The sequence below is a fragment of the Pongo pygmaeus genome, chromosome 8 (assembly GCF_028885625.2).
Source record: "Pongo pygmaeus isolate AG05252 chromosome 8, NHGRI_mPonPyg2-v2.0_pri, whole genome shotgun sequence".
Taxonomy (NCBI): domain Eukaryota; kingdom Metazoa; phylum Chordata; class Mammalia; order Primates; family Hominidae; genus Pongo; species Pongo pygmaeus.
Window position 1 is genome coordinate 32,873,505 of NC_072381.2, and position 12,650 is coordinate 32,886,154.

A 12,650-nucleotide genomic window follows, 5' to 3' on the forward strand; every position below is an offset into this window, starting at 1 on the left:
AGTATGAAGAGGCGGTAGAGTTGGTTCAACAATGGTTCGCCTTAGAACAGTATATATGGTATTTGGGAGATTCCTATTTATGCTGAATTGTAATCTGGTTCTCGGTTGAGTGAATTTTTCCTATTAGAAATCTCTACGTATTTTTCTTACCTAGATTAATCTCAACACTAATATATTTCCACACATATCTTCAATAGCACAGACTCCAGAATGTCTTTCCTTTAATGTGGTCTCTATATTCAACACAAGATCCTTACAAAATAGAAACTAGAAACTGGTCTGTTACTTTCGTTGTTTTCTATTAGTCCATCTTATACACATATATGAAGGCTGTTTCTAACACTCCACCTTTAAATTCAACAAAGACCAATTTTATAGTAACTTGTAGTACCAGAATATTATGCTTGTTTTGACCGATCAATTGAGATTATTTATAAAGGAATTTAGGACTGAAAGTATCCAAACATAATGAAATATGCCATAGGGATAGTTAATTCTGTTTTCACGAACACATCTAAAAATTATAGAAAAACTGTTAATCATGCTACAAGAAGCCTGATGATTTAAAAAACCTTTACATTTCAAAATCAATATACCTAATATTCTGCAAATTCATACTAAGTTCCCAACTTATCCCCAAAATGAGGCCACACTGTGAATAAGTAACCTCTAAAGAAGTGTTTAAAACATCCATTCTAATGTTTGCATTAAAATTCACCTGTTTTTGAAACAGAGAACATTACTTCTCAGATTGATAAAAAAAGTGCTTTCTGCAGAGAGCATTTAGAGAAACAAAGGGAACAGAGTTCCAATATTACCTGGGATGAGGAAAATTAATTAAATGTCTTCCCTATGAAACCTCCTAGAGACTGAAGACAAAGGATAATAGAATGTGACTTTAAAATAAGGTAAACAAGAAAAATCTGTCACCTACTAGGATCAAATGTATCAAGGTACACACATCAGTAAGCCACAGATAAGTCAGTCTATTGTGCAAAAACCAAAACCCTCAAAACCAAAACCTACTTCATGACAAACTGATGCTAAATACATAAAAATGTAGTCACTAAAGTATGCAATTTGGTAAAAGAAACAATAATGTAGTAACATTTCAACATACATGCAGATCAAAAGCTTAAATTAGTTCAAAAGAAATCAAATGTTTTAGCAAAGAATATTTACTAAATACATAAAATATTAGTACAAATAGTTACAATTCACTGTACAATATAATGCAAAGAACTTGCCAAAAATCTCAACAGTCCTACCTTATCATTAGTGTCCAATACAATGGTGCTGTGTCTCCACTTTGTTAATACTATTGGTTCTTGCAGCCGCCTGTCCAGGCTCCTACTTTTAATTATTTCTCTTTGCTGCTGGGATGAAGCATTATACTAAAACAAAACAAAGCAAAAAACACAAAAAAACACTTCATAAACAATAGAAACGAAAGTGGAATCTAAACATCTTGGCTCCAAATGACAAAGACTGTTAGGCAAAGTTCATTATATGACATCTCCATAAATTTTCTAGCCTCAGTTTTCTCATCTTTAACCAGAACTGTGGCACAATTAAGATCACAGACTCTGGTGTTACACAGACCAAGGTAGTGTTATCTTTGGTAAAATATTTAATCTCCCTCAGTCTAAGTTTTGTCAATTGTAAAGTGGATATAACAGAAATATCTCATTCACGGAGTTGCTATAAAGATCAAAGTATTAAAGAAGAAAGTATTAAAAGAGTAGTACATTATCAATAAATATTAACTATCATAATTTATAAAATAAAATCAGACAAATTAATTTTTCTACTTCTATCTCTTCTACTAAAATAAAAAATAAGCATTATTTTAAAAACCTAAACCAAAAATTAAATTCAAAATGAACTAGTAAGTTCTTTACATATTCTGGATTCTAAACCTTTCTAGGCTATGTGAGTTGAAGATATCTTTTCCTAGTTTGTAGCCCATCTTCTCCCCTTTGATTACATCTTCTACAAAGAGAAGGTGTTCTGTTTAATTTTAATGTAGTCACATCTGTCAATCTTTCCTTTTATAGTAGGCTTCTGAGTCTTGTTCAAGAAATCTTTCCTACCCTGCAGACAAAGATATTCTTTGATATATCTTTCCATAGTCCTTAAAGTTTTACTTGTTATATTTATATCTTTAATCTAACTGAAATTAATCATTGAGCATGAAGTGAGGTCAAGATCTACACTTATTTTCATTTTTATCATGTGAAAACCAATAATCTTAGTAACATTCTTACTTAGTCCATGCTTACCCCATTGATTTGTTTTCTTTTTAGTTGCTGTTACAGCATCTCAGATGACACAAACCAATGTCTGTTTGTTTGTGGAGACAGGGTCCCTCTCTGTCACCCAGGTTGGAGTGCAATGGCATGATCAGAGCTCACTGCAACCTTGAACTCTTGGGCTCAAGAGATGTTCCTGCTCCAGCCATTTGAGTAGCTGGGACTACAAGCACATGCCAGTACACTTGGCTTTTTTTTTTTTTTTTTTTTGGTAGAGCCAAAGCCTCCCTAACCCCATTGATTTGTAATGCCACATTTGAGTTTTATACATGTGCCCTTACTATCCCAACTTAATTACCATAGCAGGAACTCTATCTCTCCTGTCCCCTACCCACCAACTACTCCCTATTCAGGAATATTTTGACTCTTTATGGATATCTGTTTGCAAATATAAATTTTAGGTTCCATTCCCAAAAAAAGTGAGGGAAGGGATATTAAATGGAAATGCATTGGACTTGTAGATTAATTTGGACACTGTTATAAAATTCAGCCTCCCAATCCAAGATCATGATAGTATGCTACACCATTTATTTGGGTCTTCCTTTATTCTGCTCTGGAATTTTCTTTATTAAAATCTTACAGACCTTTAATAAACATGTTCTTAGTTACAACTCTTGTTGCTACTGCTGCTAATGTAAATAGTATCTTCACTGCAATCACATTTTCAAACTCACTTTTTACTAGACAAATGGGTAGTGTCATGTTAATTTCATATCCAGCAACTTTGCTGAACTCTCATCAGTTTTAAGTTTATAGGTTCTCTTGGGATTTTCTAATAATAATAATAATTTAAAAAAAACAATTGCATCTCTTCCTTTTTAATTCCATTATTTCTTTCCTTTTCTTAATTGTTGAATAGAAGCGTGATAGAAATGTTCTAGTCTAGTCCCTAACTCTAATGGGAAAGCTTCTGTAATCTCACCGTGAAGTATGAGATTTACTGCAGATTATTTAATAGATAACCTTTAGCATAATGTGTCATTGTAAGAAAGTGATTTTCATCTGGGCTTGGTGGCTCACGCCTGTAATCCCAACACTTTGGGAGGCTGAGATGGGTGGATCACCTGAGGTCAGGAATTTGAGACCAGCCTGGCCAACATGGTAAAAGCCTGTCTCTACTAAAAATACAAAAATTAGCCAGGTTTGGTGGTGCATGCCTATAGGCCTAGCTACTCAAGAGGCTGAGGCACAAGAATAGCTTGAATCTGGGAGGCGGAAGCTGCAGCGAACCGAGAGTTCACCACTGCACTCCAGCTTGGGCAACAGAGTGATAGTCTGTCTCAAAAAAATAAAGAAAGAAAGAATAGTGATTTCCTTATAGAAGCATACTCTTGGATCACAGTGGTTTAATATCCATTTTGCAAATCTTTTAACAGGTGTGTTTAGAGCATTTACATTTAATGTGATTATTTATAATGTTAGGATTTAAGTCTGGCATTTTATCATTAATTGTCTGTTTCTCCTCTCCTACCTTCCTGTGGGCTACTTGAGCAATTTTTACTATTATATTTTAATATATCTACAGTTTCTTGAGCCTCTCGTTATACTTTTTTAGTGCTTGCTCTAAGGATTACAATATACATAATTTATCAGTCTACACTAGTATCAACAATTTACTACTTCAAGTGGAATACAGAAACCCTACCAAAAATTACATCCCTTTACTCACTCACTCTTTATGAAACAGTTGTCTTAAATATCACTACTGTATATCAGGACTACTTCAGAAATGTTATAATTTTTGTTTCAAATGTCAACGACAATTTTAAACACCCAGGACAAAAGTCTCCTCAGATATTCACCCTTTCTGTTGTTCTTTATTCATTCCTGATATTACAAGTTTTCTTATCACTTCCCTTTTGTTTGAAAGACTTCCTACAGCAACTCTTAGAAAGCAAGACTGCTGGGGATAAATCTCTTAGTTTAGTTTCATTCTGAAAATGTCCTTATATTACTTTCATTCCTGAAGGATATTTTTGCTGGGTGAAGAAGGGTTCACGGTTCTTTTCTTCTAGCATTTGAAAAATGTTATGCCACTTCTTTCTGGTTTCCATGGCTTTTGATAAGGCACTCACTTCATTCAAATTATTATCCTAAAGGTAAAGTGTTGTTTCACTGAAGGGCTTTCAAGACTTTGTCAGGGGGAGGGAGGGTCTTTAGTTTTCAGAAATTTTGATTACAATGAGCCTGGATATGGATTTCTTCGGGTTTACCTTATCTGGTGTTTATTCAGCTTCTTGAATCTGTTGGTTTGTCTTTTACCAAATTGGGGGCATTTTCAAACACTACTTCTTCAAAGTATCTTTCTGCCTCACACTCTTTCCTTTCTCCTTCTGGAACTTCAATGAAAGGAAGGTTAGCTCTTTTGTATTTTCCCACAGGTCTCTGAGGCACTGTTCATTTTTTTTTTTTTTTTTTTTTTTTTTTGAAATCTATTGTCTCTCCATTGTTCAGACTAAATAATTTCTACTAACCTATCTTCAATTTCAAGATCATGGATTCTCTTCTCTTTTACCTCCATTCCATTATTAAGTCATCCAGTACTTGATTTTTGGCTCTAGGATTTCCCTTTGGTTTTTCTGTATATCTTCTATTTCTTTGCTGAGACTTCCAACCTCTTCACTTATCTCAAGTGTGTTTATAATTGCTTGCTGTAACACTTTTGACAGCTGACTTAAAATCCTATGGGATAATTCATTCATCCCTGTCATCTTGGTGTGTCACCAACCTACTGATTGTCTTTTCTCATTAAGTTCAGATTTTCCTGGTTCTTGCTATGACAAGTAATTCTAGGTTATATTTGGATGTTTTGAGTACTATAAGACTTTGGTTTCTATTTAAACATATTTTAGCAGGTTGTGAACCCCGGCCTGCTTTTATGGCCCGTAGTTCAAATGTCAATTTCATTTAAAAAATCTTTTCATTGCTGTTCTGATCTGCCCTGTTTGTGTGCTACCCAGAGGCCAGTCTGAAACCTGGGCAGTACTCCCCACCATGTTTCAGTTCTCAAAGATTTTGCTATGTTAATTCTGGTTGTTTTCATGCGTAGGCCACTGGGAGTAGTGTCTAGGACCTTATACACGGTTTAGAAATCCCTTTCTCTGGTTCCTCTCCATAATCCTCTTCCCACACTCTGCTTGGGATAGGGTGGGGTGCTGCCTTGTTGCCGTTGTCCATTTAGTGCATAGGGAGGATGACTCACAGGGTTCCTTGCATGCACTGTGGGTCTAGTCAACAGGGCTCCACCCCACAGTCTCCACAGTGCCCAGGCAGGGAGGGGGAGAGTGCTCTTTCAATAGTGCTGGTTAGGGATGGCTGACTGGGCTTCATAACACGTTCTGCACAGCACATCATGCAGAAGGATAGGCTTTTGTGGTGTTCACCTGGAACAGAGTAGGTATAATAAACAAAGACAGTGTGCTTTACTTGGCTTAAAATGTTGATCATGTATTACCACAGATTTCTGGGTTGGCTAAAAGCTGTCTGATCTAGAGGGGCTCATCTGTACCAGTCTGTCTCTTATCCCCCTCCTGAGACTGGGAGGCTAGCCTGGGCACATTCTTCTCGTGGCAATGGCAGAGGTGCAAGAGCAAGCCCTGACTACAAGCCCATTTCAATACTCTCCTTGTTCACATCCCAGTGAAAGCAAGCCACACAGCTGAACTCAGTTAATGACAGGACAATTCGGGAGGCCACCACAAAGGTACACAACAAAGAACCTAATACTAGAGTAAGAATGGATCCAGTGGTGCCATCTATTGCAGTAGGTGATCTGTCCTTTCCCCCTGTGACGGCTTTTAAGATTGTCTCCTGGGTTCTGCAGACCCAGCAAAATTTGTTGACGTGTTGATTTATTTTTATTTATCCTTGACAGTATTCAAAGCATATTTTCTAAAGACTCATGTCTTCCTTCAATTTTAGAAAATTCCTAGAAATTATATTTTCAAATATTGTTTCCACACCATTCCTCCATTCTCTTCTTTTGGAATTCCTGATATACGAATATAGAAAACTTTCAACTCATCTTCCATTTTTCTTAACTATGCTTTCATATTTGTTAGCTTTCTGTCCCTGTCTAAAGTTTATGCTACTGACTGCATTTTTTATTTGAATAACTATGTTTTTTCATCTTGAAGATTTCTAATTTATTCATCATATTTACCTATTCATGTATGTTTTTATTTTTCCTAATTTCTTGTTCTTTTTAAATGAAAGCCTTCATTTAATTCTGATCATCCACAGCATAATTTTAAGCCTTTATTAAATTATTAAGAACATTACTTTCGGCTGGGCGTGGTGGCTCACGCCTGTAATCCTAGCCCTCTGGGAGGCTGAGGTGGGCAGATTACAAGGTCAGGAGTTCGAGACTAGTCTGACCAACACGATGAAACCCCATCTCTACTAAAAATACAAAAATTAGCCAGGTATGGTGGTGCACGCCTATAATCCCAGGTACGCAGGAGAATCGCTTGAACCTGGGAGGCGGAGGTTGCAGTGAGCTGAGATCGCGCCACTGCACTCCAGCCTGGGCGACAGAGCGAGACTCCGTCTTTAAAAAAAAAAAAAAAAAAAAAAAGAACATTACTTTCATCTGGAGTGAATACCATGTTTTGATTCTTCTTATGTCTATGATAATAGCATTGGATTTCTTCACACATTTTATTTGAAATACTGAACAGCAAACTTCATTTTGAGTGGGGAATGTTTTGTTTTCTCTCTCTTCATTTACTCTCCTTTATTTCTTTCTCTTAATCCTCCTTCCTGTCTAATAGTTTTCTGGTTCCCTTCTCCTATGCCTAACCCAGAGTGTTTGTATTTATGTATACATTCTTTTTTACTCAGCTGTCATATGAACATGTTTCTTCTTTCCAAACTTACAACAAAAATTTTTAGGGTAAAGACCATATCCTATGTATCTGCATTTATCACAACATATTACATAATACTGAACACCAAAGATGTGTTCAGAAAATAGTAATTAAACTAAATTTTAATATCTGCATGGGGGGTTACAAGCTTGACAGATTTATCTTAGACTTACTAGTAAGTATTAAGTTGCTTAGAGTGCAGAATGTAACCTGAAGTTGTCTTTATCATGCAGTAACAATCTATGAAATAGTGACTCTACAGCATTTTTCCTTATATCCTCATTTCCACTGTATTTAATCAAAACCTCTTCTCCATATCCAATTTAATTGAGAGTTAAAGAAACTGTGAAGACCTTCTGACACTTTATGCTAAGCAGCAAATGGCAGCAGAAAATGAAATAGTATCACAAAACTGAGGATTCAACGCTGGTCACAATCAGTACCCATTTCCACTGCTGTAAAATACCCTTTGAGGTCTTGATATTATTCAGTCTCTTGCCTCTCCTCTTTTTTTCATTAAAGGCATCTCTGAAAGTAAATAGGTTTCCTAACGCAGCCTATGGTTCTTCTGACCAAGGAAATTATAGAATTGAGTTATAAAGAAACCCAATAGGAATATTTAGCTACCAGTTAAGGCTCCAAATTGTTCCTGATATTAGGCCATCCTGGGACTTTCTCCCTTCAAAGGACCCTGACCTGGGACAAATCACTCAAAAGCAGCCTTGTGACTGATGTCATTACTCCAGGGAATCAGAAACCACTATGAAGAAAGATACAGCAGATGATTCCTCCAAAAACTCAACTGGTATTTGAGGTACTGTTAAGAGCTACAATTCAAATCTGTCAAGTGGAACAAAAAAGTTAATATGTTTATTTAATTATTATATTAATAAAATACTAGTCTTCTATAACCTAAATCGTTTTCAGTGAACTAAACTTTGAGCAGATTTTTCTTCTCGTTCCTTCAAGTGGAAATCAGAGCTTGTATTTTATAAGCATAACCCTTATTAGAACAGCCTAACAGAACCAATCCCTGTTATATATAGTTTTCAATACTGAGTAATTACATCCCTCAAAACAATACTCTTTCCCCAACATGTAAAAGTTATTACATATTTTGGCCATCATGATCCATAAAATTATTCTTTCTAAATTAATCAGTAAATTTTTTTTATAAATGGTACCAATTTTGAAGAGTAGTATCTGAGGTATTCTATTACTTCTTCCCAGCACATTAGTAAAATAAATTGCTTATCTTATTATGTTTATCTCCTTTCCCCTAAAAGTTGGTAACAGTTGTACTAAGCTTGAGGTATCATTTTCCCACTTAAAAGTTTTATTGGAAGACAATGACATATTTGGAAAATAAAATGGTGGGTTATTTAACTTTTATAAAACTTAACTTTAAAAAACTGTTGCTAGAGTATCACAACTGCTAAGCTATGGTTCTTCAGAGTTCTGAGTGCTTGGCACAACTTCAAAGTTTCAAGGATAAATAAGGTTTTATCTTCAGAATCACATTCTAAAAGTATAAATTAATAATAATGAAAATGAAAAATATCCACAAATGTTTTATTGAATTGTGTTTCATAATTTTAAAGAGTAATGAGATAAAACATTCAACCCTGAAATATGTGATTTGTGGCACTTTTCAATAGACTTTTTATTTGGATCTTTTTCATTCATGGTATTTTATGACTGATGAAGTAAAAACACAATGTGATAATAGTAGTATCTTCTTAACTCTTTTTATACGGGAGCTCTTATAATTAAAATATAAAAATTATCTCCACTAATACTAATATGTTAAGCTGAAAATAGTATTTTTAAAAACAATCCTATTGTATAAATGTAAATTTTAATATGCCTCCTAATTTAGAAAGTGTAATTAAACAATAAAGTGGTTTAAAATATGGAATAGTTTTTCCTGCTGAGCTGAGCAAACAGAAAGTACCTATGTAAAACGTGCGATAAAGGATCAAAAAATGCTTTTCTGAAGATGTGACAAGTTTTTTAAACTACAAGAAAATTCTGAGGCTATACTTCATCAACAAATTAATCAAAGGTACCAGTATTTCCTTTATCTCCTCATCCCCCACACCCATGAACTTTTCCATTATGGCCACCTACACACTGTTCCATGAGATTACAAAATTGTAAAAGCTGTCAGTTACAATGGAGCTCTCTTCTGCTACTTGGTCAACTCAGACTCACAAAGGTATTCTTAAAAATCAATTACAGGATATGTATTTCATTTTCATCCTACCCATATCAAGCCTTAGAATTTCATAAAATAATTAAAGGCCAGATAGCATTCACATAAAGAAGAAAGCGCTATTAACATTAGTTTACTAGATTAGCGTTTCCCAACTTGTAGTCAATGTAGTAACATGTAGTGATTTTTTCTATATCCATGTTTCATTTATACTATTAATATTCTTCTTTAAATTGACTTACTTTGGGGAAAAGACAAATTTTAAAAACTAAAGTATATGTAACAACTGACACCACATATTTGTCTGCTAATTACAGCTGTTTTCTAGAACATTAAAATAATGCACCAATTAAAATTCAAATGTTTGCTCATATATCACTTAAAATTATCTCAAGCACCAATAGTGATGTGCATATGACCACTTTGAAACCTACCACCTTAGATAAACTCAGCCCTGGTACACCTGTCTGGAAATGAGATGTCCAGCTAAATCCTAGGACATCTTGTCACTCGTTGCCTATATCTCAGCCAATGAGTGGCTCAATCATACACACCATTTACATAAGAGGATAAACTTGAATACTGAGTTATTTTTCTTTCTCTCAAAAAATGATTAAATATAAGACCAACTTTATGTAGAAAAATCAATATACGCAACACAACTAGATATAAGATGGCATTATTGGTATTGAAGAGAATTCTTATTTCCAAGAATAAGGAAAGGCCAATTTCAAGTTAACCCAAAAGATATTCTGAATAGCAACAATCAGTATCACATAGTGAAGACACCTGTACATCTTAGAAAACTTACACTACTCACAGTATTCACAGTGAATTCTGAAAAAGTTATTCTACTTTGTAGAAGTAGCATAAAGATCTTAAATCTGCTGAAACCATCTCCAGATATTACTTCATCTACTATTTTTAAATAGAAATTCGGTGTCAAGGTTTATTACCTTTGGCAATTCCCATTCTGACCGAGATCCGTCTGCACTGTAGTAATATTGTCTACCTTGATCATCAACATGCTTGAGCCACTATAAAAACAGAACAGGCGTTTTTTATTAAATTTAAATAAAAGTGAGTTTAAGCTACTACTATCAGAGATACTAGATTTAATTCTTATGAATTTTATTCTACTTGATCAAGAACATTGCAACAAAAAATTCTTTTTTTTTTTGAGAGCCCAGGCTGGAGTGCAATGGCGCCATCTCGGCTCACCACAACCTCCACCTCCCAGGTTCAAGCAGTTCAAGCAATTCTCCCGCATCAGCCTCCCGAGTAGCTGGGATTACAGGCATGTGCCACCATGCCTGGCTAATTTTGTGTTTTTAGTAGAGATGGGGTTTCTCCATGTTGGTCAGGCTGGTATCGAAATCCTGACCTCAGGTGATCCGCCTGCCTCGGCCTCCCAAAGTGCTGGGATTATAGGCGTGAGCCACCGTGCCCGGCCTGCAACAAAAATTTCTAACTAATTATACTAAAAGCCTTGCATTTTAAGTTTGGTAAGAATAAATATACTCATTATTAAACATGGCTTTATTTGCTCTCTCTGTCCTCCAATGTCTGGCTAGCTGCTCAAGCACCACTTAACAACAAGCAACGTATAACATAAAGACACATAGATGTACATATGCACTGGAACACAGGTACACTCACATTCTCAAAACAGGTTTGAGAAATTGACAAAAGAGAAATGTTTTTCAATTAAATGTACAACTAAACTATTTAAAGCCTCATTTCATGCAAACCTTTAGGAATTATTTCCTATGGCCAAACACAATAAAATTTAAATAACAGCAACAACAGAACATCATGCAATAAAACACAAGGAATATGAGGGAAAAAAAGACTACATATTGCTAATACAAACACATGATCTTGAGTATGAAATAAATGAAAAAACTGCTTCCGTATGTTCTAATGTCAAATAATTGAGGCAGGAAAGAGGGATAAAAGCCTAGCCCCACTTATTCCCAAGCATATCTTCTCTGAACATGTACAACCCACAGTTGCTTTCTCAAATGATACCAGATGCAATACACACACAAAATGTCAATATTCATTTCCAAACTAATAAAATACTAGATTGATGGTTTTTGTTTTACATAAATTTGATTGTAATAGAAAAAGGAGAATAGGCAGTGAGGCGATGTATGATAATGGCACAGAGAGAAAACCATTTCCAAAAAACTATTCCCTCAGAAAAATATAAAGAAATATGCCTATTGAAGAAATCTAAACAAATGACATTCAACAGGTGTACTCTTAAAAAGTCTTCCATGAGTATCAAGAGCATAAAAATTACTATCATCCTTAGCAGTTTAAAACAATCAGTAGTTACACTGAGTTTTCATATTGTCAACTGGCATGATTATAAAGTTACAATGAAGAATATTTTCATGAGTTTTTTTTTTTAAATACTAAAACTGCAGTACACAACCATTTTATGAGAGAATTCTGCCAAAAAAACACTAGATGAGAAAAAAATAATGTACCTTTTCATTAGTATAATCACTGGTATATAAGGTATGCCCACGTTCATCCAGCTCTTCTGACCAACCCCTTGGAGGAGAACCACACTGACTATCTGACTGGCTGTAAGAAGTGCTGTAGTAGTTTTCTTCGGATGAAAGAAGCTACAAATAGTCAGAAACATAAGGATTTTTCTTTTTTGAATATAAATATGAATTGGTTGAAAATCTAATAAATCAATTTTACTTGACTATAAGTACAAAGATATCTTAAATATATCTGAATATTTGATTTTGAATATAAATTGATTAAGTCTTTAAATGGTACATTGTAAGAGGTGAGGTAAAATTAATAGTGGTTATTTTATCACATTAGTGCAGCCCTAGAAAAATTCACCACAATAAAACTGAAAACAATGTTTTCACACTAAGGAGAGCTCGAATGTTACTTAATGCTGCTTTCATGCTGAAATCAAGTTTAAAAATGAGAGGAGTAGGTGTGTGTACACATATCTGTGTGTAAACAAGGGAGATGAGGGAACTTCATTAGGCTGAGCTCCTTCTCATGTACCACAAGCATATAGCCACATGCAAGGCAAACAACCCTGCTCAATAAATATATCTCGAACTATTTTTCTATAATTTGTGTTATAATTTATTGATAAATTTTCCTAACTCATTCAATCAAATGCTTGTTAAAGACTACTGGAAACTAAACTTCAAAACAAGAAAAAATAACATTGGGCAAATTCAAACACAATACAGAAAGACAAATAAAAAA

The 12,650-nt window shown here is 34.6% G+C and overlaps 1 protein-coding gene across 6 annotated transcripts in view; it reads right to left on the reverse strand.

Moving 5' to 3' along the window:
- The window catches only part of ARHGAP12 (Rho GTPase activating protein 12), a 128,288-nt gene that overhangs the window by 35,860 nt on the left and 79,778 nt on the right, over positions 1-12,650 (reverse strand). For 3 of the 6 annotated variants that reach the window (XM_054437147.2, XM_054437146.2, XM_054437145.2), the window contains exons 5-7: positions 11,894-12,034; positions 10,352-10,432; positions 1,269-1,394 (exon numbers count right to left, since the gene is read on the reverse strand). In XM_054437147.2, the coding sequence (XP_054293122.1) occupies positions 1,269-1,394; positions 10,352-10,432; positions 11,894-12,034 (348 nt within the window). The remainder of the gene's footprint in view (positions 1-1,268; positions 1,395-10,351; positions 10,433-11,893; positions 12,035-12,650) is intronic. The other 3 variants (XM_054437151.2, XM_054437150.2, XM_054437149.2) reach the window with 1 other exon arrangement.